At 38.7% G+C, this 27,520-nt stretch overlaps 1 protein-coding gene, 1 long non-coding RNA gene and 2 other non-coding genes across 4 annotated transcripts in view; 2 read left to right on the top strand and 2 right to left on the bottom strand.

Annotated features, from left to right (window-relative positions):
• Positions 1-6,866: 6,866 nt before the first annotated feature.
• Positions 6,867-8,802, bottom strand: LOC119723667. The gene is made up of 2 exons (XR_005270565.1): positions 7,834-8,802; positions 6,867-7,036 (listed from the first exon to the last, which is right to left on the bottom strand). It is a non-coding gene; the product is annotated as an uncharacterized LOC119723667 (long non-coding RNA).
• A 5,865-nt stretch (positions 8,803-14,667) lies between these two features.
• Positions 14,668-14,740, top strand: Trnar-ucg. Its single transcript has one exon. It is a non-coding gene; the product is annotated as a tRNA-Arg (tRNA).
• A 316-nt stretch (positions 14,741-15,056) lies between these two features.
• Positions 15,057-15,128, bottom strand: Trnaq-uug. Its single transcript has one exon. It is a non-coding gene; the product is annotated as a tRNA-Gln (tRNA).
• A 3,169-nt stretch (positions 15,129-18,297) lies between these two features.
• LOC119723674 (U3 small nucleolar RNA-associated protein 6 homolog) overlaps positions 18,298-27,520 on the top strand; it is a 39,231-nt gene continuing 30,008 nt past the window's right edge. Inside the window, exons 1-6 of the mRNA XM_038194462.1 lie at positions 18,298-18,499; positions 20,577-20,661; positions 22,759-22,800; positions 23,574-23,645; positions 24,350-24,418; positions 27,309-27,372. Of these exons, the coding sequence (XP_038050390.1) occupies positions 18,408-18,499; positions 20,577-20,661; positions 22,759-22,800; positions 23,574-23,645; positions 24,350-24,418; positions 27,309-27,372 (424 nt within the window). The 5' untranslated portion in view covers positions 18,298-18,407. The remainder of the gene's footprint in view (positions 18,500-20,576; positions 20,662-22,758; positions 22,801-23,573; positions 23,646-24,349; positions 24,419-27,308; positions 27,373-27,520) is intronic.

Here is a 27,520-nt window from a genome sequence, read left to right on the forward strand (position 1 = left end):
AGGCAGCCCCCTCACTCTCCTCAGCCCACTCGATGGCTTCCGTCCTCAAGGCAAAGAAGTCGATGCCAGGTGAACCACGAAGCTTACTTTTCAAGTACTTTCGAAGTAGAACATCGTGGACCCCCTCTGCAAACTGGTCTTTTAAGAGATGCTCTCGCTTCTCCATGAGCTGAGGGCACTTCCTGGCAGCCTTAGTGAACAGGTCAAGAAGGGAGTGAGAAAAAGATGTTAAGGACTCTTCCTGTGTCTGCTGTCGTTCAAAAAATGTCCGCTGCAGACGAACAGATGAGCCATGATCCCCAAATGTGTCTCGTAAGACAGAAAATAGGGCTTCCAAACTACCTACTTTGTGGTATTTGACCTCCTCTCTAGCTGAACTAGTTAGATACTGGAGGGCAAAATCTATTTCTGCCTTCTTAGACAAGGGTCGGGCCTTCACAGCAGTACTGACATCATAAATCCAGTCCTCTAACTTAATATCTGAAGATTTTCCAGAAAAAGACTGTAATTTCTTTTGGCTAGGAACCAACAGATAAGTCGGACTTTTGACTTTGGAAAATTCCTGTGTTTGATGGAATAAGGAACGCAAGTCTTCAAGTTCATTCATGAGATGTGACACACTAGGACCTCCTTCTGCCCCCTCCATTTCCTTAGGCATGACTAGTGTTATGATAGGAAAACCTGCTGCTTATAGGGGATAAAAGGTTAATATATGTACAAAAATATGTGGTTTTGCTTACAAATGCCTGTACGCAGCAAGCGCAACCTAATATGCAACCTTAACGCTTAGCAGCAGTGCACTTACACAGTCCACTAAGTCTAGAACCCAAGCACGGTAGATCACGTGCAGCTAGATGACAGGTGAATCACGGGGTGGAAGTAGGGATGGATGGCATGAACGTAGTCACCCAAGTGGTAGTATGTCCCAAATCTGCATGCACAGAAAAATATAAATGAAAAGACATCTGCCACAGGGGCATTAAAATGTTCACACCAAAAAGACTTGTGACAAAGCTCAAATAGAGACTATGAAGAATAATCAAGAATTCCAAACACTTGAGTAGAAATTCCAAAAATTCCAAAAATTCCAAAGGTGATACTGAAATGCTATAAAACAGCAAATCTAGAGCTAAGGTCAGTGGAACACCAACTCTTAGAATGTTATGAGGAGAGACAAATTCTTGGATGCTCCTTAAATTGCTATAAAAGAGCGAATTTAGGTTTCAGGTTTCAGGTTTCAGGTTTATTTCCATACTATAAGGTAATTCAGTTGAATAATATACATCAGGTAAACATTTTAACGAAACTTTGAAATAATAGTATGGGGAGGCCAGACAAGAAGCCGAAGCTTGTACTAGGTCTGCCCCCTTCACAAGGAATACATGTAGTTATACAATTCATGAATAATCATAGGATATATCAATAATATGTGATTACATTACATTAAATTCACGAGCTCATGCAAAACTTTACAAAAAAAAAAAAAAAAAAGAATAAGTTACTTGAGGGAAATTTACCATCCTTGACTTTACATGTGTTGTTAATAATTTTACTTGGCAATAAAGTAATAATTTTGCTCTTAATCACCATTGACATTAACCGTAGAGAGAAGTAGTTTTTTATAATACAATTTACATGCTCTAATTGAGGTCATTGGGCAGAGAGATCGAATTTTATTCCAAAGGAGGGGCCCCTTGTGTCGTACAGTTGAGAGGTGTAGAGATGTTCTAACTTTATTAAGATGAAGCTTATTTGACGATCTTGTGTCGTAATGATGAATATCTGTGTTCATTACAAAAAACGATTTAATATTCAAAGGCAGTATGTTTTTTTCAAAATTATACATCAGAGCACACAATTTATATTTATAAAGATCATATACAGATAAGGTGTTGAACTTAACAAATAGCGGGGCAGAGTGATCCTTAAAACTAGAACCATTAATCAGTCTTAAAGATTTCTTCTGTAAAACGAGCAATTTATCAAGGTAGGTTTTATGAGTATTTCCCCAGGCAAGTATACCATATTGAAGATGAGGCAAGGATAACGTATTATAAATTGAAAATAAAACACGGGATGGGACAAAATATCTAAGTTTTCTAAGAATACCAAGGTTGCGAGATATAAGTGTAAGGACTTTCTGACAATGATTTTTCCACGTTAACTTATCATCAATAATGACCCCCAAAAACTTACAGGAATCAACCTTTTCAATATGATGATTGTTAAAACGAATCTGAATACTTTTATCTACAATTCGATTTGTAAAAACCATCGTATGTGTTTTCTTAAAATTCAAAGATAATTTATTACATACAAACCACTCAAATACATTAGTAAGCTCATTGTTCATTATGTCAACAGCATCATTCAAATGTTTACTACTGTAAAATATATTTGTATCATCTGCAAATAAGATGAACGTCAGAAGTCGAGTAGAATTACAAATATCATTAATATAAATAAGAAATAAGATAGGTCCTAGGATTGAGCCCTGAGGTACACCACATGTGATTGGTTTGTAATTGGACTTTTTATTTTGCCAGACAACAAATTGTTTCCTATTTCTCAAGTAATCTTTAAACCACTCGAGTGCAGTACCTCTGACACCATATGTTTGTAGTTTATTAATTAGAATATCATGATTTATTGTATCAAATGCCTTAGAAAGATCCAAAAAAATACCAATTGTATGTTCACGTTTGTCCAGACTAGATGTTATTTTATCAACTAAATCAATCAAGGCAAGTTCAGTTGAATATTTGGCCCTGAAGCCATACTGAGATTGTGACAGTATGTTAAATTTAGCAATAAATTTTTCTAGACGGTTTGCAACTAACCTTTCTAATAATTTTGAGAAGCATGGCAATACAGATATGGGGCGATAATTAGTGACATTGGAACGATCACCATTTTTGTAAACTGGAGTAACTTTAGCAATTTTAAGTTCATTAGGGACCTCTCCGGAAATTAAAGAGTGATTAAAAATATCTGTTAAAGGGTGAACAATAAAAGGAGCAATATTTTTTATCAAAATATTATCAAGTTCATCATGACCAGAGCTCTTCTTATTTGGAAGTTTACTGATACAATCAAATAGTTCTTCCTCGGTGACTGGGCTTAAAAATAGAGAATCGGGAAAGTTACCTTTGATATGTGTTATAGGGTCAGAAGTACTATGTTGTATCTTAGAAGCTAAATCTGGACCAATGTTAACAAAATGTTGATTGAAATGCTCTGCAATCGTTTGAGGGTCGTTAACATCATTATTGTTTATTTTGATCGAGTTAATTGGCTTGATGTTTTTGCGCTTTTTATTTAAAATTTCATTTATGATTTTCCAGGTATTTTTTATGTTGTTTTTTTGTTGCCCAAAAGACTCTGAGTAATATATTTTCTTGGAGGCTCTAATAACGGTGGTTAATTTGTTTTTATATCTGTTATATTTGAGTTTGTTGATCTCAGAAGGTTTTGTAAGAAATACTTTATACAGTTTATTTTTCTTTTTTATAGACTTGAGTAGACCTTTGGTAATCCAGGGATTTTTAGGTTCTTTATTGTGATGTCTACACTTTTTATAAGGCATGCATTTATCAATGAGTTCACTTAGCTTGGATATGAACTGCGAGTATCGCAAATTTACTCCATCATCGGTAATAATTGAACCCCAGTCAACTTGAGCTAATTCACCTTTCAGAGCAGCAACATTTCTGGCTGATGTATTCCTTTTCCAAAAGGAACTAGATTGTTGCTTAGCTTGAGCAAGGTTAAGGTTGGAGCCAAAGAAAATGATTGGAAGATGATCGCTGAAATCCGATAGAACAATAAAAGTGGAAAATGGTTCAATGTCGTTAGTAAAGATATTATCAATCAGTGTTGCTGAATTTTGAGTTATTCTAGTTGGTTTGTCAATAGTTGGGCGAAACAAGTAAGTATATAAGAGGTTTAGTACATCATTAGTTCCTGCGTGAGATTCACAGTTAAGAAGATTAATATTAAAATCACCTAACAAATAACATTTTTTGGATTCGGATGCAATTTTTTCCAGAACTGATTCGAGGTCTTCTGTGAAGGTCTGAAGACATAAACCAGGGGGTCTGTAGATCAAGCCAATTATAATGTTACTTGTTTTTGTTTTTATCTCAATAAATAAGGATTCATGGGATTGAGTCGGAATTGACAGATCGGGGCGCAATACATAAGTCAGTGAATCTTTAACATACATCATCACACCTCCGCCAGTTTGATTTTGTCTGTTTTTAAACTCAATGTTATAACCTGGCATGACCAAAAGGGGATCAGGGTCTGACTTCAGCCATGTTTCAGTAAGGCCGATAATTTGAAATTCGTGCCTTATTTCTAAAAGCGAATGCTGCAGGGAATCAAAATTTTTATTTATACTTCTTATATTTGCGTGATACAATGAAAAGGAATCACCTTTCTTAGTATATTTGGCCTGCACCTGGTCTTCACTAAGGTATTCGGACCCGCATGTACTTTGCAGGAATTCGGCGTATTCAGTATCCAACGGTACGGGATTAAAGACGTAATCGTTGAGGCGATTTATGACATCACTATCTGATGAATGGTGTGCGTCTGTACTACTTAAACTTTCATTGAAACTACTGCTGTCACTTAAATAGCTACTGCTAGAACTAGACATAAGGATTTAAATTACAATAAGACATTAATGGAATGGAATGGCCAGAATAAAAGCCGTTACTAAGGGCTAGTGAAGGGCGTCCACAGCAACGTTTCAATGTAAACAAGATACTGAAACTATGAACATGTTTCAATACCAATGAAATATGGAAGATGATGTGTTTACTAGGGTAGACAATGATCATAAATTCACACATTATTTTGTTATAATTACATGCACTAAACCCCAAATATTCGGTGACTTAAGGAGACATTGAAATGATATTATAAGCAGGTGATCTGCCAGATATTGCACGATTTTGGTGATGTTAAGGATGGTAGTAGTTGTGAATAAGAGGAAAGAAACTGTTACCATATTTAAGTAGTAAACTTAAGTAGTAAGTTACAATGTAGCTAAAGCAAGATGTTATATACCTTATTGATCGGAGTTAAGATATCGGGTTAGATTGCCCCATTCTGAAGGTCTTGAATGAACCGCTCTTGAGTTTGTAGCTGATGACTGCTGGTACTGACATGGGGATGTAGGCGAATTGTACCCGTGAGTCCTGCCGAATGGATTGTAGGTGTTGTTCCCTAAGTCGACGTCTTTGCTCACGGATCCTCTGGGTGACATCATCGCTTATGAAGATGTTGGAGCCTTGGAATGGGTTGTTCTTCAGGTGGCGAGCGGCGTTCTTGATGATGTATTGCCTGTCCGTATACCGCAGGAGCTTGCAATGAATCAGCCGCGGGCGTTGGCGTTGGTTGGGGCCCGTGCTTGGTGGCCGGTGTCCAGGAGTGCGGTGGGCACGCTCTATCTCTATTTCAGAGCCTCCATCAAGCTTCATGTGGTCAGCCAGGAATTTCCCGATGAACTCCTCACAGGACTGGCCGTTTTCTGCGCCCTCGGGGATACCATGGATCACTATGTTGTTCCGTCGGTTTCGATTTTGGAGGTCATCGATTTGGTCATCGAGTTTACTGAATTCCAGGTGGTTACACTGGCTTCTGTTGTCGATGAGATCCTTGAGAGACCGGCAATTCCCCTCGACCATTTCCACCGATGTTTTCAGATCATCAATCCCCTTGCTGTTAATGTCAACACGGTGATTTGTCTGTTGATAGCTGGCTTCTAGAGTGGAAAGACGTACCCCCATGTTGTCAAGTGATTGGAGAATTTTGTCCAGCTTGTTGTTTACATCGGACAGGGCGTCACGGCAAAACTGGCAGCCATCTTGAATTTCACTTAGAGCTAAGGAGCAGGTTACTATAACACCAACTCTCTAGAATATTATGAGAAGAGACAAAATTCTTGGATGCTCCTTCTATTCTATATTAAGTGCTAATTTTACAAACGCAGTATACAAATGACTATAAATTTTCTCACATAATATGTACAATTTTGTTTTGTTCTTTGTCTTTTTTCTAGGTTTTCAGAGAACAATAATAATGCAATGAATCACAACAAGCAAGAAATATTACCACCACCAGCAAAAATATGAAAATGAAGCTCCTACAGCCCGCTCCAGAGACCAATCGTCGCTGTCAGATCGCTGGACGGCCACCAAGATGGAAGGAGTTTGGATTTCGCCAAAAGAAGACAGTTCAGTCTAATGGCAGCAGATGATACACTCCTGCAGACCACTCTGGAGGTCAGTCAGTGGTTCTCTGGCGGTGGGACGGCACCAAGAAGACGCAGTCAATTGGACGACCGCAATGACCAGTTCAGGAAAAACCGCCCAGATGCAACATGTACAGTCCAGCCGGAACAGGATTCTGTGCTTCAGCGGTGTCTATGGCAGCACCAGAGTCTCTTGGAGAAAAATGTGTGTCTTCAAGATGGCACCAAGTAAGGAAGGCGGCAGGAACCTGGGCCGGTACACCCCTCCTTAGTTAACCTGGTCTGGTACCCAACCTCCGCTGGGCCTACTATGCCGATGCTGAGCTTAGCCTGGACTCCCAATCGTCATGAGCAGAACGACGCCACAGCTAGAGCTCCCGGTCTCATCAGTGCCAGGCGAATTCCCTATATATTTGACTGTCGTTTAGCCCTGATTTACTTTATCTAATTTCGCTCCCAAATCTAAAATAAAGTGGATAGCAAAGCTATCCTGCCGACTACGCCAAGTGTAACCGGGGAGAGTGGAATTAGTTAGTTTTTAAAATGTGGCACTCTCCTTATGTCCGAGGGGTTCCACTAAAAAATGATTTGGGTAGAGTGAATGTTTTCTGTTGTCTCACAAATATGAAATGGTTTATTTACAGTACAAATAGAGACAATATATATACAAATTATTAGGTATTTACACAAGAATTATATTAGAAACTTGGTTGGGTGTATAAAAACGACAGTCAAAAGGGAAATGGGCTAATGAAGTAGCTCCAAGGATATTATCTGAAATGCATAAAAACAATAAATGTCTAATGAATTATGGGAATTACTGTGGCATAAAATGACTGTTGCCCAAATGGAGAATTATTTAAATGGCAATTATGCAAGAATATGGATATTTTATGTACATATAATGTAATTTTAAATCCGAAAAATAGAAATGAATTATTCGCCAAGTTATGTTATAAAATGAAATCAGAATATAATACCATGCCCTAATAACAAATTCCCGAATGATCATAGCAATAGAAAACTGATAGTTTTGGGGAAATGGGAAAAGTCTATTTCAAAAGATAAATGAGAACGTAAATATTATGGCAACACTAAAATTTAAGTTGAAGTTAGCATACTTGTGTTGCTCATAAGTTCCAATTTGTGTTTGTTTCAAAAGGAAAATTTGAAGTTCACAAAAATAAAGTGCTTAATAACATTGTTTTCCGAAATGCCGAAAAATATTAAAATAGTAAGAGATTGTGTTAAAATAAATGGACGGTGTTTACCCGAAATGTTTAAAGTATAAAATAAAGTCAACAAAAAATCCTTTTTGCCATCTCATGCAAGAATTAAATAGAGAATCATTAAAATCATTCTCAAAAATACTTGCAAATCACGACGACAGATTTGTTTCAAAAGTTAATAATCAGTCGTGATTACAAGACAAATTTCCGGCCGTGTCCGTTTTGACGGCCTTTAATTCTGGCAATAAACAAACATACAAAAGACCAGAATGTTTCATACATGATGGCATAAAAAGATTTTAGGCATAAAAATGTGAAATATCAGACAAGGGATTTACTCACCACTTGGGAGGATCTACGTTCATGCCTACTCCGATGTGAAAATCGACGATCAGCAGTGAAAATACAATGTAGATGTAAATATTTTACTGCTAGTATAGGGAGCCTCTCTCAAAATTGTAATACAAGTGAAGAGTGTAAGCGCTCGTAAAAGATGGTCTGAATTCAACGATGTGTTGGATCGAAATCAACAATATTCCGCAGCAGGCCCTACAAGAAAACTATACCGAAACGCCCGGAATGTCAACTATTCCGCTTAAACAAAGCGCGTTGGAATGCAAAACTTGCACGCTCGCTACGCCCATCGCATAGTTGAGCCAAATTCTAGGCGGCGCGCGCTGTTAAAAAAAGTTTAGTTGGCCGCGAGAGGGCGCTAGGCAAAAAGCATGATCACAATGGCTGCTCACATGTAAATCTACACAAACACGAAGTTACAAAAGTTTGGTATGAAATAATGCTGGAGTAAGGAACCAGTCGGGGAAAAGTAAGTACTGCAACCCGACCTGGTTACACTAGTACCAGTCAGGTGACCACCATATACCTCGTTAAAAGATGTACTCTCTGTCAGGCTTTACTTTGAACAAAATTAAAGATTTTATTCTCGATTGTTTAATTTTTTGGCAATACAAATGCATTCATTTTCGAATTGGATATAGAGCAAAAGTTGGCTGAATTCAAACTGACGTCATCAAAAATGGCCGCCATTTTTTATACAAACCCTCCAACTCCCAATTATTGTTTGAGGGACCATTCCTTTTCCCCTGCGGTTCCTTATCTTTGGAACAAACTCACATTCAACATTCACAATGTTATTATCAAAATTACACGAGATTCAAAGAAGAAAAAAAGTGTTAAAGATTCTACTCAATTTATTCATAATTTTTAGTACACTATATCAAATAAGATATTAAAATGAAGTTCATAAAAATGTCGCAATTAAACTCAGAATGTTATAAAAGAAATTCTTGCTCTGTGTCTTAATTGTACGATATTTCTCCCAATTTTTAGGTCGGTTAATGGTGTGGTCTTAAGCAGTAGGCCTTTTGTTGCCAGTGTAGGTCACTAAGGGACACCGAATGTGCACGAATCGGGAAACACCAATAGTTGAACAGACTTACTGCTCGTCTCGGAAAAATGCGAGTTACAGGTGCCCCTGTTAATGAAACAACGAGCAATGGTTTAAGCGGTATCACCGAACAGAAGTCTTTTGGGTTTGAATAGTGGCCAACCGGTAAAATCGAGAATGCCAGGCTAATGGAGATGCATCCTAAAGGTAGGTAGACGTGGTCAAGACCGGACTTCTCTTTTGTTCCCGAAGAGGAATCGAATCAAGTCTTGGGAATTATGACACTTGTACCTGGAAACAACTCTGAGCATATAACGTCCCGAGTTATAGCCCTAAATGCGCTTGCCAGGGATTGGGACCGGTTTCAGACCAAGACTTGAACAAGTAATCTCTTGTCTAGGCAGGGGCATATCTTGGGGGGGGGGGGGCGGGACAGGGGGGCACCTTGCCCCCTTGGCGTATTGTTTTTTACAAGAATTTTTTGTTGGCAATTATTTCAATAAATGGTAAGAGTGTTCTGTCATCAATCCCCCCCCTCAAAAAAAAAACAACAACTCAAAAACCATTACAATGCGCCGTCTAAGGCACAGTAAAGGGTGGTCTGGGCACCCGCCTCCTCATCAATAAAGAACAGCCTGTGTTTTGAAATGATATAAAAATCAAACAAATTACATAGGGGAACTGACTATGTTTTCTTTTAATCAGTACATGGCATAAAGAACTTGATTGGACTGATGATCATACATTGTATGTAATCAAAGGTCATAACTTCTCTGATGATTTCCGAGTTTGAAATTCAACATTTTTAGTACTGAATATTCAGAACTGATAACAAGAATGGCAAGCATTTTGTTAGTAAAACCATTTTACACCTACATGTAATATCAAAGCTTTTGAGAGCATATCCGAGTCAAGGAAAACATATTTAAGAAAAGCTCCTTTTCTGGAACCAAGAGAAATACTGCCCCTTTTTGAAACTCGAAGCTGGCACCTACCTGATCTTAGATTCATTGGGAAAGTCAGAATCTTTGTGTCTAGGAACCAGATTTACTGGACCTAGTACCTAATATCTAGCACCTAGTACCTGGTACCCGGTACATAGTACCTAGATCCTGGTACATGTACCTTGCACAAGTGTACAATGTACCATGGTGCCATCTACACCTGTTTTCACAGGGCCACACTTACCAAAAGAATGGAAGACTAAAGAAGTGATAGACACTAGTGACCCAGTCCCTGGACATGTGACTCCAGATATATAGCCGCCGTGTCGGTTGAGGATGCTATACTTGATGAATACTAGAGCCTGGGAACTTAGCGCGCTTCCGAAACCCTAGAATAGGACAAATAACGTGTAAAACGTTCTAGAATTGGCAATTATTTTGGGTTCATTTACTTCTTCAGAAATCACCCCCGAAAACTTCCTTTGTGTAAAATTGTTACGTTAAGTAGATTCTGCAAATTTCCAACAAACATCATCCCTCTTCTGCAACTGAGCGCTGTAGAGTAAATGGTGAGCTGATAGACTGATAATACAGTTGGTGTGAGACAGGAATGCGTCCCCAGTTATTTAACATTCTTCCAGAAGTTGTAATCACAGCACTTAATTACGGATATTGGAGCCAATTAACATCTCTGGATTTCAATTAAACAACCTACGATTCGCAGATGACATTGTCTTAATAGCGAGTCACGGGAAGAACAAACACTTGTCAATATGCATGCAGAGTCCAAATTAAAAGCAAGCAGCAACGGCGGACTGAATGCAATCACAGGCTATAAACCCATCACCAAAAGGAACCAGACACTCGACGTCAAAAGTCCAAACATAATGTGTACCGGCATATGGAAGGAAACATCGCAGAGTCTGACACATATATGTGCATGAAGATGAACTTGTAAAGCATTGGGAGCTGCCCAAATTTATGACTATTATTATTTTGACAGTCAAGAAAGAGACATAAAAAGACACCAAACTCCAACTCTACCAAACAATATAATAGTGTCTATCATCCTCTACGGATCCGACGGAACTACTTGTAACCGAACCTCATAAAAGCATGAAAACAGACTCAGGACTGTCTCCTAATATTTGAGATGGCTTAATGCCTCCGCAAAATGCCTCCGCGAAATCATGCATCTCCATGCAGATGCAGAGAAGACAAAATCCGGAACCAAACCATCCAAGAGACACACTAGGCCAACATAAAACAAAAATTGATATGAAGACCACTTAAATACTTTGGACATATCAGAATGGGAATGATGCAGATACAAAAAAAAACATATGAGGGGAGAACCATAGGACAAGATCAAGACGGAGGAAAACATCAAAGAAAACGGCTATAAAACTGCCCCGAACTGACAGCAGAGAAAATCGATGCACTTCCTCACTGACAGAAGCAAGTCAGCTGGCATCCCACATAAGCGTTTGCAGGACACCACGAAGCAGGAGCCATCACACGTACAGCTAGCCCCATAAATGTGGCCTATTTACTGGACTGCCTCCCTAAACATAGGCCACACATCCACATGTACAAAAACGTGTCGCACTTTGCCAAATTTTGATTTTCACATTTAGGCTTAGTTTGTAGGATTGTTTTTACTTCAGAAGCATACTCACCCTCTTTATAGGCTAGTCAGAAAGTGCTGCCGTTTTCAGATGTCTAATTTTTGTGAAATTTCATGTTGAAATTTTGATACGCAAACGTGTAAAAATGAATCTGGAAATTTCACAAAAAATATACATCTGAAAAAAGGCAGCACTTTCTGATTAGCCTATAAAGAGGGTGAGTATGCAAAAGCAAAAAAAACCTACAAACTAAGCCTAAATGCGAAAATCAAAATTTGGCAAAGTGCGACACGTTTTTGTACATGTGGATGTGTGGCCTATTTTTAGGGAGGCAGTCCAGTAAATAGGCCACATTTATGGGGCTACAGCCTGCTGGGCATGGTGTGGAAGCTAGGCTTAGGTCAAGCATGGAGGAAGGAATGGGTCAAAGTAGGTCCAGGATAAATCGTATGACATGAATTTAAAAAGAGAAAATATTGTGCCCAAGATTGACCTCTCACTACTGCAGCCCGTAAAGTGAAACTTACGGATGTGATGCGGATTGATACCCCTAATCGGCCTAATTTTGTGGTGGTAATTTCTAGGTGAAAACTGAACATGAAATACATGACCACGATAAGGTTTCCAAAGTGTGTGAAAAAACTTAAAGGACTCATAGTATTTAAGAAAGAAAACAATATTTACCGTATTGACCGTTTATAGGAATGCACCCATGATCTGAGCCAACCCCACTAAATCTAGAAACCATCGGCTGTAGGTAGCCCGTACATCTTTGCAATTTTATTTTCTCGTTCCCACGCAAGTAGAAATGAGACGATCACAGAGCAAGAGGCATGTGGACATGCTTGTATATACTTGTACAGTATATACTCGTACTCGGTACCCGTACTCGAGTACTATTCGAGTACTATTCGAGTACTACTCGAGTACTATTCGAGTACTATTCGAGTATACTTTTCGTACTCGTTGTACTCGAATGACATAAGTACTCGTACTCGAACTGACGGTACTCGTACTCGGGATCGATATAACGAAATAGCTTGACTTACCACAGCCTCACTATATTTTACGTGAAACGCCGAGGTGTTCCTGAAAATGGTCGTTCGATTAGCAAGTACTCGGATCGTACTCGCACTCGGAAGTGCAAGTACTTGTACTCGGAGACTATTACTTATACTCGGTTGGCAAAGTATTCAGACTTGACTGGTACTCGGCAATCTAAGTACTTGGTGTCTTTGGTACTTGGAAAAAGTACTCGACCACAGCACTGCGAAGGTAGTAAATAAAGTATACCTGAAGAACAGGATAAAATCCCTTCATGAGTGTTTCTTGGGGTGGTTATACGGTTAGAAATCTTTCTGCCAAAATTGTAGAATGTAAAAGGGCAACCCAATGTAAAAATGCCGGCCTGCAAATAGACGGGCGGCGCGAGGACCCAAAAGCTCGCCGCGTGATCGACATTTTACTTTCAGGCTCTATTGGGTCGTTGGAACTTTGGCACTCGACCCGAGAATGTCCGGGCCTATGATTAGCTTAATTGACTCAAACTAAGAAAAACGTGTTAACAAAGATTATGCTTTTCCGACTGCGAAGGGGCTCGAATCCTCCAATAGTAGGACGCCGATGAACTTGGAGAAATAGCAATCCTTATACCCTAAAGAGATTGTTATGTCGAAGTTTTAGTTGGAAGTGTGCGTTGATGATATAAGGGTTTGTTATGCTTTGAAGAAATTCTTATCACTGCATGTGGATTATATCTGCCTTTTATATTTTTAAGAAACAAGTATTTAGGATACCGGATCCAGTGACAGAAGACTCGAGTCCGCACTCGGACTCGAGTCCGGACTCATCCATTTTTTTTTTGACTTATGGCTCGGACTCGGCTCGGCTCGGACTCATGGCCTTTTTTGGACTATAGGCTTGGCTCGGACTCGGCTCGTGGCTGACTCGGACTATGTAGGCCTATCAGACAAGTCCATTAAAAAAAAACTGTGTTTAAATTAAAGAAAAACTTAACCCTAAAAGGGCCGGGGGCGGAATCCGCCCCCCCTCGACTTTTTCCGCAATAGCCTTTAAAAAAAAACATTTCGCGATCCGAGCTTTTATGAATTTTTAGCCTCGAGCTTTGCGCATCTTTTGACACCCAAAACATAAAAATCAGACGAGGGGTTGTCGCGCAGCAAAATTTTTTCCGGCGCTATGCGCCGGAAAAACTGAATTTTCCCATATACGTCGTGCATGTACACAGGCCAAATTGCCATTCATACATATGAATAATTAATTAGCCATAATTCCAAAACCCTTTGACCTTTGGTCATGAAATTTCTTGGGTATGTTCATGAAGAGTTGTTCTATGCATGTACCGAGTTTCAAAATTTTTCGTCACTCGATGGCCGAGAATTGGGGGGGGGGCGGAATCCGCCCCCCCCCCCCCCCGGCTGAGAGATGGTCAAAATAACCCGGCCCCTTTAGGGTTAAATTGTTTTGAAAAACAGTCCTGCGTCTGTTGTCTGATCACTTTTATCTCTTGCCTGGGAAAATCTCTTCTTTTTAGCTGTAGAATAATGGCAAGAGACCGATTGGGTGCGCGCACTTGTTCTGCTATAAGAAAGACTTTCGCGACTGGACTCTCGACTATATGGACTCGGACTTGAGTCGGACTCAGTCAAAAAATAATGAACTTGCACTTGGCTCGAACTTGAGCCTACGGTGGACTCGGCTCAGCTCAGACTCGGATGAGGGGGACTCGGCCACACGATCGGATCCAAGCCACGAGAAAGTGTATTATTATACACTTTCAATTTAACTTGTTGTACTTCAGCAATTGGTAAATGTGGAAACACTGGTTGGCCTTTCGAGTTTACCTGAGACGAACGTTTCGCTTTAGTTGATACTGCATTTTTGGTTGGAAAATATTGTAACATGTTAACTGAAACAGTTGTGTTTTTGTAACTCACGCCTTGCCTCGTCCAATCGATTTTTTTTGTTTTACCCCAGTCACCGCATACAAAATACAAACGCTGCACAACCATGCAGACTTTTCCTAATTTGCAAACATCCAATACCAGGGTGAGAGAGAATGTGAGTGTACTGCTCGACACCATGGGAACGAGGTTGTCCCGTTCTCGCGTGACCCGCGAACAGTGTCCTTGGTTTTTTTCCCGATTATATATATTTTTAGGGCAACTTATCTCGAAGTGGCCGCGTGGCCTAATGGATAAGGCGTCCGACTTCGGATCGGAAGATTGAGGGTTCGAGTCCCTTCGCGGTCGTTTTTTTTTTTTTAGTTTTCACAGTTGCACACATGTCATTTAACGTACACTAATTGAGAGTTGGAGGCAAAATAAAATGTGACCAGATGTAAAAGTTGTAAATTGATTTATAATGTTATACAAGAAAAGTGTTATTAGCATATTGAGAATAAGAGGGCGCTGATTGATTTGGGTCAAGTATTTTGTAGCTAAACTCAAACCATCCCATTGTGTCCGCCATATCTAAAATAGGCTGATGATATACATGTATTATTTTTTTCTAAATGACAACTACATTGTACGTATTTTCAAGTTTAGGAAGACCACAGAAATAGAAAGGTCCCACCGAGATTCGAACTCGGATCGCGAGATTCAAAGTCTCGAGTGCTAACCATTACACCATGGGACCTTTTAAAGAATCCCAGCATATAATCATTATTATTTGTGAAAATGTTGCATTTTGTTGCCCAATTTGGTGATATCCAGTACGCAGTGCCCCTTTGAATCATTTGAACATCATTCTCGCGTTCATTCAAACGTTTTGGGGTTTTTTCACAAGACCCCAACCGACCCGAAAATCGCAAACGCAAAACCACAACCGACCTCAGCGACCCGACTGAAATGATGGAAAAACCGGCCGACCCGATCCGAACCGAAGTCAGGTTCGGGTCGGGTCGGTTTCGGTTTCGGTTCGGGTTTGCACAGCATAACGTCCTGATGCATTATACGTGTTTACCTTTGCAAATTATCGGTAAAGTGTTTATTTTTGCCACTTGTGTCGACGGTGTGGGCGTAACTGGTTTACAATAACTCAGACCTATTCCAGCCCAAATAGTCGTAGTTGAAGCAGTTAGGTACCGGGAACCATTTTGTAAAGCTCAACGACATTGCAGGTTTTTGGGTGCAGCTGGGGCTCTGAATAAAGATAATTGAGGCCTCCGTGTGAACATCAGTGATAATTTCGTCGAATTTATTGCCGAGCCACGGTATGGCGAGCAAAAATTAAATACTGGAAGAAAGGGTGTCTGGCATAGTGGGGACGTCACCTCATTGGAAAGAGAAGTGCGTCTAGGGGATAGGATAGAGTTTAGACGCTCTGAACTGGTGTTTGGACCAGACTTTGCCAGCGACTGTGTACATGGTTCAGAGCGCTCCAATTTACTGGATTTGATAAAGGAACATTTTCAGAACCGGTATTCACACTGGGGTACACCCAACAAAACATGTATACACCAACTTTAAATCCCTTTAAAGCCTGGTTCCTTACAAAATGGTAACCTTAGGCCTGTTGAAGCAAAACATTATGTAACTGTAATCGATTAAGAGCACAAAATCATATTTTTCGTTGTGACTGTTGGTCCGCCATGTTGGGGTATTTAATTTTGACAAGGCGTTTGTAATTAAGTTCGATGATTGAAGACACTGCCGCGCTTATGCCATGCTAACGTAACACTAGATCAATTTTATTCGACACGGCATAAGCACATTTGAAAGAGGCCTTACCAAATTGTTTATATTTTGGATCTGTGATGAACGGTAACCTGCTCGCATCCAATTACAGATGTGCACAATGTAGACCTACATATATCTTTGATATACGATCACTACGACGAACGGTAACCTTCACATTTGTTGTTATTTTAGGATGTGAAACAAATGGTAACCGAACGGTATTTTTTATGTACTACGAGGCAGTGAACGTGTTTCAGTGAGGTCAGAGGATGTTTTTCAGGCAAAACTATTTAGGCAAAAAAGTAATTGATTATTTTTTTTTATTCACATGCTTACTTTGATTTTTGTTCTTTTAACTGATTTGTTTAACTTTTTATACTTTTTTGATTAAATTTTTTATATAGATTCATATGGAACCTTCGTTTTTCTTATAAAGTGTATGCAATGGTGTTGATGTATCTTTTAAATCAAACGTTTTTTTATTTTTTTCATATTTTTTTGGCATTGGAAATGGCACGTTGCGTTTATTCAAACTGTAATTGGTAGTTTTATAGTTATTTATATTATTTTTTACCCATCTAGGCTGTTAATTTCATATTCAAAATATGCTGTGTTTTTGTGGGTGTTTTGAAGTTGCTTATTGTTTAGATCCGTGAATGGTTTATACTTCAATCCGGGATTGTGCAGTGCTTAATTCACTAAACTCATTTCTAGCCAGTCTCAAGACACACTTCCATGACCAGCTCACATTATAGCGCAATTTACTTAATCTTAAGTTTAATCTTCGGGCTTCCCTTTATTGTGTTATTTCCCTGCCATTTGTAATCTTGTTCTTGCGTATTTGTTTGCCTTTTTTGTCCTGTTCATTTGTCATTATGTGCGGGTCCGCATGCTTCCGAGCAACAGTGATTAGATTCGCTTTTGCGGTCCCTGACCCACATAATCGTTTTCTTTGTGATTTTTTGTGTCTTACTGGTTATTGTTCAACTCCCAATTGGGAAGCCCACTCCAGCTGTCATTTAAAGTGCATGCCCTCTACTTCATGATTTTTTTAATAATTTAAATTTTAATTTAAATTTAAATTACATGTTTATACGTTTCTTTTGTTGTGCCTTTCAACCACTTTTGTGTAATTTTTGTTTGGTTTTGTATCACTGTTTGTAATTCTTTGTTGAGGTCGAATAAATAATAATAATATTAATAATTATATTTTATTTATTGACTTTAGTTTTATCCAGTATTATATACAAATGAATAATGTTTTGTTTGAAAGTGTTTATATTTCAATGTTCATGCTTTCCGATTTTATTTTTCTATGAAGATCTGTGCTGGATGTGTTAATTTCGTTACGTATAAAGTTTGGATTAAAAATGAAATAACATGAGAAAAATGGCATGAACGATATCACTTAACATGTGTTAATTTAAAAAAAATTAATAAATAATAAAATACACTTTTAGTAAAAGTTTTACTAGAGTTATCGCATTACAATTACAATGAAAAGTTATACTAAACAGCATCACTGTAACACATGTAACTTGAACTGAATGGGGAATGTTTGAAAACGTGCATAATGAGTCCGAGTTGGTTGTGGGTCCGATTTGGTAGTGGGTCCGAATTGGCATGGGTCCGAGTTGGCTTGGGTCCGATACGTACATGTACACAGAGATGTTGAAGACCCCTTTAGCATTATGTAGATAGTGCAGTGTAGACCTCTTTAGCACTGTGTAGATGCTATAGATCTATTTAGCACTGTGTAGATGCTGTAGACCTTTTTAGCACTGTGTAGATGCTGTATACCTCTTAACCACTGTGTATAGCTGCTGTAGACCATGATGTAGACCTCCTTAGAACTGTGTCGATGCTGTAGACATCAAAGCTCTGGCACTGTGGCGGAAACTAGTTCCAATTAATATTATATTGAGGGATGTTTCGCATGCTCAGTAGTGTGTAGCGTGTAGTGTACTACACGACGTGCGGTCTGTGAACCTGGTCTCAAACGTTGCATCATATGTGATGATTTGTTATTTGATTTTTGACCTCTAGTCAGAGACCTTATCTTGCGTTTACTTGATGAGTAATGTTGTGTGGTGAGGTAGGGGACTAGACATGCAGAAGGTATATAAAATTGCGCACGTGTTTAGCCCGCGTAGTTGATGCATTGACATGATTGAGGCACAAACGGGTTATAGCTCATGGTACAGTTAATTTTTAACGCTTGTTAAACAATCTAAATATGGCAGAATTTGTTCATCAGAACCTAGAGGAAACTCTGTTGGAGCTAGAACAATTGGAACGTGTTGGCTTGTTCACGAAAGCAGAAATAAAGTAAGTAGATGGTTGCAAAGTTGCAGCGCAAGTGCCAAAGACACGGGTGACGAAATAGCGCCACCTATCTGCCTATCCGCGGGGGGGGGGGGGGGGGGGGGGGGGGGGGGGGGGGGGGGGGATAGATAATCATGGAGGAATAAAACACAGAAAAGACTAGTATAGTCAGAGTATAGGCCCTAGTCTCCCTAGATATTTGATTCACTCTACGTTAAGTAGTGTACAAATGTATGTGACATCAGTATTTCTCGATTTTTTAAATTTAATTTACCTTATTTAGTGATTAGTTATTTGTCTGTTTGTTACTTCAATACTTGTTTTGGCAGTCTGACAATTTGGCAGATAATCGTAACTAGTAAAGTAAAACTTGTAGAAGAAATGAATATTCAATATGCATTTGTAGCGTAGAAAAATGGATCACTAGAGAAAAAAACCTGGTTCCAATGATTATGTCGCGACTTAGCTTTTTAAACTGGGACAAAAAAAGAAAAAGAAAAGGAATCAAGGAAACAAAAATAGACTTCTCACAAAATTTAATTTAGTCTCAAAAACATCGTCCAACAAACAAAAACAATTTCTATCCTTAAGCGCAAAAAAATAGTTTCCAGAAATACTTCAAGGCAAAAAATCTCAATCAGGATCAATAACGAATAAAACACTCAAAAGAATATGCCAGGGATAAAAAAATAAACAATTTGATAAAAAACTAAGTTAAAAGAATAAAAACCAAAGGAAAAAAAAAGGAAACAATAGGAAACAGAAGGAAAACAGAAGGAAACAGAAGGAAACGGAAGGAAACAGAAGGAAACAGAAGGAAACCCACACAGCACTAAAGGAAATGACTCTAAAAGCACAGGAATGAACTAAAAACCTGCAACAAGAAAATAAGAAAGAAACAAATGGCAATTTAAAAACAGTTCTTATAAAACAATACTCCTATGAAACTACAGTCCTTGTACTAAAGTATCCTCTAAGCAACAAAAGGGTCCAAATGCAAGTTTACCACTGTGTGCACAAGGGATTAACGCACTATGGACTGCAAGATACTGCACAGTTCAATGGGCCTCATAATGATATGCAAATCCTCTGGACTGTCTCAATAAACTACTACTTCTAGGAAGGAGGGAAGGAACAAAGGATTAAGGCATGGTCTAGGCTAAATGAATGGATACAGGTCTACGTCTATGTCCAAGTACATGTAGTCAAAAAGAGCAACTACAAAAATCTAGAAAAATATGAACATCCACTCAAAATGCAAGAAAAAGGAACTTAAACTCTGAGGATATCATACACATGAAACTTAATGCAGGTAACCCTAGACTCAAGCAATTAAAACTTGGACAAACTTATATTAACAAAACTTATTAGAAAATCACACATTTTCAATACTTTCCAAGAAAAGGACTTCTCAAATGTTTAGAAATGAGCCAAAAGAATAATCAAGTTGGAATAAAAAACTAAAAACAGTAATCAAAAGTTTCAAAGTTTCTAAACAAAAAGGCTAGTTAAAACGACCTCTAAGAAAAGAGCGGAGACACAAACAGTTTAATGTATAGGAAAAAGAACTCTATCTTAAAAGGAGCTAAAAATGACACTGAACTGGATAATATGTGTATCATAAAGGCAAATATAAAACTGGAACTATACAATAATAAGGAAAGTAATGAAAACTCACCAATGACTGGACTAGCAGACAAAAGAAACAGCTAGGAAGACACTCTCCAGGTAGGAGGAAATATATGATTATATGATGTTAAGTTGTCTCACTGCTGGTCTGCTGGGTAATAATCACCCTGGCATGACAATGTGGCAGTTTTTTATAGGGGGGACTTGTGGGCTAAAATAAACAAACAGGGGGTCACACTACCAGGAAAAGGGGGGGGGGGGGAAGACATCTAAAATTCAACTAAAATGATTTTCTTTTCTAAGGGGAGCTACTCCTATTTAATACACTATGAAAATACACAAGGAAAACTTGGCCCTGCCACACATTCTCTAAGTAAATAACACAATTTTGTTAATGATGATATTTAAAATTTGATATTTAACTAAAATGTGCTTTTCCCACTTTTCAAAGAACAATTGTAAAGAAGAGAACCAGTTTTGAGTATCGCCTTGTCCGACTCAAGAAGGATAAACAAGATTTCCTGCGATATATACAGGTTTGTCAAGTTGAGCTTAAATACGGATTCCTTAAGTTAAGTTATACTAGTCAAATACGTGTGGTGATTTATTCAAATAGCAGCCTGAGAGTCTCAGACCTTTATAACTCGAGTACAGAAAATTGAGACAAAGTCAGGCTAATGGGCTAACTTTACTCTTAATAGCCAACCATAATGTACGCATGTCAGACTTTAGTCCCATAAATTACTCCTAGAACTATGAGGCTCCACGTAGTGGAGCCTCATAGATCAAGAAGCCCGCAAAATTGCCTGCAGCACAAAACACTAATAAAGTACAAAAACGTCCATCAAAATGGAGACATTTCACACAGAACCACTGCACAGTTTGCCCCTATACTCCGTACTTTATCTCTTGACATACTCACGTATCATGCGCAGAACTAACATAGGTTGATTCTGTCGGTTTTTAGGCCAAAATGATGAAAAAAATGCCCTTTCCGCACTGAGCCAACCTGACACTTGAAACGTGCACGCATATGATCGAGCGATGATTTTCGGTTCGCTCGGAGCGCGCCGCGGGGGGTACGGTACAAGTGAAATGATAGTATGTGCATGCGTACAAGTGCATGTACCGTACCCCCCGTGGTGCGCTCCGAGCGAACCGAAAATCATCGCTCGATCATATGCGTGCACGTTTCAAGTGTCAGGTTGGCTCAGTGCGGAAAGGGCATTTTTTTCATCATTTTGGCCTAAAAACCGACAGAATCCACCTATGTTAGTTCTGCGCATGATACATGAGTATGTCAAGAGATAAAGTACGGAGTATAGGGGCAAACTGTGCAGCGGTTCTGTGTGAAATGGCTGCATTTTGATGGACGTTTTTGTACTTTATTAGTGTTTTGTGCTGCAGGCAATTTTGCGGGCTTCTTGATCTATGAGGCTCCACTACGTGGAGCCTCATAGTTCTAGGAGTACCCATAAATGTGACTGACATACTGGACGACCTCCGTATATTGAGCCACAGTGCCACATACGGCCTGTGAGCGGATGGTCCCGTTGCTAGGGCAGCCGAAAATCAATCAAAGATCCAAATTATTTTGTCAGCAGAAAATCAACCCAGCTATAGTATGACTGCTAAATAGCACAAAAAAAGTTAAATTTGGTACCTTCAGAGGTGTAGTTATCCAAAAATTATGTGAATTCGGCAAAGAATTCCGACAGTTTTGAAAAAGCATGGCGTGTCTGATATTTACCAGACTGTTTTCCGGCCACCCTAATATGAGACCATGCCCCGACTTACATACGTGGGGCGCACTAGTGAGTGCCTTTCCATTAGTACGCCAGTGTTAACAATGTAATTTGAGTGACCAAAATCCCCACCCTGGGGCATGAAATTTATGCATAATTTACTTCCGTATTTATGTAAATTTACTTCCGTCATGTTTTAATTCTTGTTTTACCTTAGCATCTAACGTTCATGTATATAATACTCGAAGTAGTGCTAGGGGAAATTTGTTTGTCCAATTTAACAGAACGTCAATGTCAAAAAATAGTGTTATTCACCGAGGCACTTTGTACTGGAATAGTTTAGATGATACTCTTAAATCGTTACTTTCACTATCTGTCTTTGTCAAAAATCTAAAAACTCGTTTTCTTGAATCATATTCATAAATTGAAATTCCATTATTTTGTGTATTAATATTTAGGCCTTGTCTCACGCTTGTCCTGTCTGTCTCACGTATTGTTTTGTTTGTCCCTTGGTCGTATGTTTGTCCATAGGTAAGGGCACAAAAGCGTTCTGCTTAACCTTATACCTAAATGTTGTCATTTAATTTCACACTTTATAATTAATCACTGTGTACATATCTATCTAATATTATACTAGTGACTTTTTCTAATGTATACATGTTTGTACATAATTGTAATGAATGACATCATTGAAATGAATGTTACTACTGCTGAAAAACGGGGGGGGGGGGGGGGGGGGGGGGCGCGGGACATATGATAGGCACATTAGATAGGCACATTATGAACACACACAGAATTTTAAGCCACTTTATAATGTAGCTTTGATTAATGTGATATTAACTGCTCGTAATGATGTTTTATTTTGTAAACGTCTTATTAATCCCACAGTATGAGATCAACCTCCTGTCATTAATCAGGAAGAGAAGAGAGGTAAGTGTGTAAACAAGACCATAGTCATAAATACCTCAGACAGTTTAGCTATTCCTATTGGTCGAGAGCCCGTCACGTGGCCGGTCTTAAACGGATGATAAAGACATGGCTAGCTGGTCTTAAACACTTTTCCAGTGTCACAATAAAATGTGGACTCCTAAAAATCCAGTGCCTCTTATCGTTTCATTGGTTGAACGTTTACAATCCTCACGTAGGCATGCGCAACACTACCAGGGAGTCAGAATTTTAAAGTTCTAAATTCAAAACGCAACGCGCCAGGTGCGTTCTGCGCGAAATCGCGCAGAACACGATACGCGCGCGTCAATCTCCATAAAAGGGCTGTTTACATCTTACTCGCCAGCTGAACACTCCATTATTTTGCAAGAGGGATGTTTCAAAAAGCATAAAGTGAATTTGTTGAACAAAATCGGGATGTTTTGAACGAATTATATGATTTTTTCTTACCGAAAAGGTATTTATGAATGGGAATAAATATGTGCTCGGTCGGTATTTATCACTCTGTTTAAGACCACTTAGAATCTAGGTGCTGATAATTACCCTCGCCTCCGGCTCGGGTAATTATCAGCACCCAGACTCTAAGTGGTCTCAAACAGAGTGATAAAAACCTCCGAAGCACACATTTATTCCCTTAGTCATAATAAATTTGATCTGGTGAAAGGCAATGTGATGTGTGTAATCCTGCATTGGATCTTTGCTTGTTCCTTAATAATTCCTGTGAATTTTCATCTTTATTTTCTTTTGTTTTCCCCCAGCGAATTGGATACTTCTTTAAGAAGGATGAGATTGAGTATGCAATCATCAAACGAATCCAGAAACTGTTCGGGGTAAAGTGTTATTTACACACAACGTTAAAAGAAAAAAAAAGTGGAATTGACATAACTGATTAAAGGGAAAATACAACATTTGCAAACATCAAAAAATAAAACTACCAAATCATTTTGAAATACCTTGCTGGACTGTTAGTGAATGACAGTGTAAAGCATCCTGTAAAATCATGGCACCTGGTATACTGTCATTTTCAAGAAAAGTGGTATTTTTGGATCAATTTCCAACGCTGATCGGCCGATCAGCGTTGGAAACAACTGGGTTTTTTTCAAATACTGGCCCCAATTGACCATCGCACTTGTTTGCAATCGATTACAAACCTATGAACGGGTACGAGCCAGCTAGACTGGTTCCCTGACCTTACAATTCCCAAATGTATGTAAACTGCTCTGTTTCTCCTTATATGGAGTCAGGGAACCAGACTACAAGAAAATGATCGTTTTTCTTGGTTTTTATAGCATTTTCGAACCCAAAACCTCAAAAAAAGTCAGTGTAACTATATTTGCTATATATTTCCAACCCCCCAATTCCATCCATTTCTGAAAATTACAGCAAAAGCAAATGATGTATATTCCCTTTAAGATACAAATGCAGAATGGTAATTGGAAAAAAGAATTGTTCAACGCTTGATGGACATTTGTTAACCTTTTGAAATTCACAATTGATTGGACTGATTGATGTATTACTTTGTTACTGTGAACAGAGAGCCTGCACCATGTTCTGTGATGATCAGAAGCTGTGGTTCTCGCACATGCAGTTTTGCAAGAAATGGGTAAGAAAAGATTGTACAAGTAATCCATCCAGAAATTAATCGATGACCTGCAATGTAATACATTTTTTTGTCGGGAATTATGTCGTTGGGGTTTCCCCAGTCTGAAAATTTGGGACTCAATATTTGTACGAGAGTTCCAAACTAAGGGAAAATACAACATTTGCAAACATCAAAAAATAAAACTACCAAATCATTTTGAAATACCTTGCTGGACTGTTAGTGAATGACAGTGTAAAGCATCCTGTAAAAATCATGGCACCTGGTATACTGTCATTTTCAAGAAAAGTGGTATTTTTGTATCAATTTCCAACGCTGATCAGCCGATCAGCGTTGGAAAAAACTGGCTTTTTTTCAGATACTGGCCCCAGTTGACCATCGCACTTGTTTGCAATCGATTACACACCTATGAACGGGTACAAGCCAGCTAGACTGGTTTCCTGACCTTACAATTCCCCAATATATGTAAACTGCTCTGTTTCTTCTTAAATGGAGTCAGGGAACCAGACTACAGGAAAATGATTGTTTTTCTTGGTTTTTATAGCATTTTCGAACCCAAAACCTCAAAAAAGTCAGTGTAACTGTATTTGCTATATATTTCCAACCCCCAAATTCCATCCATTTCTGAAAATTACAGCAAAAGCAAATGATGTATATTCCCTTTAAGATAGTAAAAATATGCAATACAAGAAAATGGACTGGCACATGAAACAACCAGTCCAACAACCCTTTAGCACTGCATCAGTCAACTGTGCCAAAATAAAGGTCTGGTACCTAGCTCAATTTTTCTGCACATTTTCTATGGTCATGCCACCACACTAATGAAGAGTCGATCTTTGCCAGAAGTTGGACATGCACCAGTCTAGTTTTTAGCTTCAAATTGAAATCACTTGGCTTCACTCTCAGGTACAAATTGTCAAAGAAAAGTCTCCTTTAAAAATTGAATTGAGACCTCAAGCTTGACTGGTGAAATACTGAGGACTATGTCTTTGCCCCATGAAACTTGTGTAGAAAGTTGTCCTGATCTTGTTTTGAATGTTTTTCTGCACTCACGGTCCCAGTCTGCGGTTTCCCCTTCACTGTACATTTATTTTAAAGCAATTCATTCGTGGTTCTGTCTGAGAGCCTTCGAAAAAGAAATTCATGAAATTGCTTGGGTGGGACTTGAACCCATGACCTCTTGTTTACTAGTGCGGACATCTAACCACTCGACCATATCGTCGCTTTGCTCACGAAGTGACAAAAACCTCGAAAATCGATAATTATTCGATTTTGACTTTTACTAGCCATTTTATTATAGTTGTCTCAAGGAACAATTTGACCAAGTTTCAAGGCAAAATGTTGTTTACTTTCTTAATTATTGTAAACAAACAATTGACAAAAAGCCTGAAATCGGTGATTTTCATTTTCACCAAGTGTAAATATGTGTAAAATGTTCTCACGAAGTGACAAAAAGTCACTTCATGAGCAGGGCCAGAAATTATACAATGGTCTACACGCGGAAGGATGGGAGCATACACGCGCGCGCGAACGATGTTGAAAAAGAACAGACGCGCGCGCGCTCAACTGTCGTGACACGCAAAAGTAACAAGTTTGTTGCGTCGAAAAAAATCCCACGAAGTGACACAAACTGTGTACAAAGTAATCGGCAAAATATGGGACCCAAAGTTTTGATGTTATCACGAAGTGCAAAAAAGTTTTATTAATGAATTACTGTTTAATTACGAACTATTTTAAACAAACAACTATGAATTAACAAAGAGCAAATCATATCCTATCGGACAATGCAAAAATTTCCGAATTCTGTTACTGCAAAGTGGTCGAAAATGTCTTTTGAAAAAATGAATAACTTCAAATGCGATTACCTCAGAATGAACTTTTGTCAAATTTTTAGGTTTTTGTCACTTCGTGAGCAAAGCGACGATATGATCATGCTAGAGTTGGCTAACCCGTTCAAATCACATACAGCACCAGATAATGACTGAATGACTTGAAGGAAAAGTGGGAAAGAATGAAGTATCCAGACGCCACATCAGCGGTTGTGTACAAAGTCTATGGAGAGTCAAGAACATTTTCAAAGTATTTCCAAACAAAATTGGAAATGTTTCAGTCCCGTTTTCAACATTTTTGCAGTGACTGACCTTCTTTGAGATGATATATATGATGAGAAAAGTGGTATCAGGTTGCAACATTTTTCCCCAAAAACTGTTTTGGCAGGGAAGAAATAAATCATAAGGTCTTTCCTTTATTTGGGACTAAGTTATTGTTTGAGAGGGAGTGCAGTTATTATTTTCTGAATCATAATTTTCTAAAACAGTGTTTTTAGTCTGTATCCATTTTGTGTGCTTAAAGCTATAGTCCATCATTTGTAATTAGTGTATTTTGTTCGTTTGAAGCAACAAAAGTGTTCAAAATCTAATGAAGGATACTGAACAACTAACCTGATGAAGTTTCAGCTAAGCTTCAGCTGTACATTCCGAGAAAAGCAGCATGCTAAGATCTCAATTTCAAATCAAAAGTTACTGAATCATGTTTTGAATTGGGCCTGAATTGCAGCTATACGCGGCGTCGCACACTGATCCGACGAATTATAACAACTGTGCGCGCGCGTGCGTCGTTCCAATACTTGTGCGCGCTGCGCTGAATAACAAAACGAACTACTAATTTTAATTTTCCTACGGTGCTTCTTAAGAATCACCGTTGGAAATGCCTTCTTTCGTTGATTACTTCAAAATGACAGCTTCCCAGAAAGAATAATTTCACAGGGAGTTTAGTTCCCTTACTATCTTTCAACCAAGTTTGTTTTTCAACAGTAATTACGCCAGTTACTTTTCGGATGGCTGCAAATGATGGACTATAGCTTTAAACAAAACTTATTCCTCTCGCTTGACAGAACATGAAGAACGAGTTGAGTAAATTGTTTGCAAGGCTACTCAAGGTGCACTCCAAAAACCCCGGTGAGACGTCATTCTAACTTTATATATACATCGTATTACAGTCATTCTTTTCTCCAGCAATTTAATTGTCTCCGTGCCCTCTATCATCGCTATACTAAGAAGTAACGGTGTATGTGTGGTGTGAGTTGCTCGACAACCTCCCCCCATG

This window comes from Patiria miniata, unplaced genomic scaffold (genome assembly GCF_015706575.1).
Source record: "Patiria miniata isolate m_02_andy unplaced genomic scaffold, ASM1570657v1 HiC_scaffold_1, whole genome shotgun sequence".
Classification (NCBI taxonomy): domain Eukaryota; kingdom Metazoa; phylum Echinodermata; class Asteroidea; order Valvatida; family Asterinidae; genus Patiria; species Patiria miniata.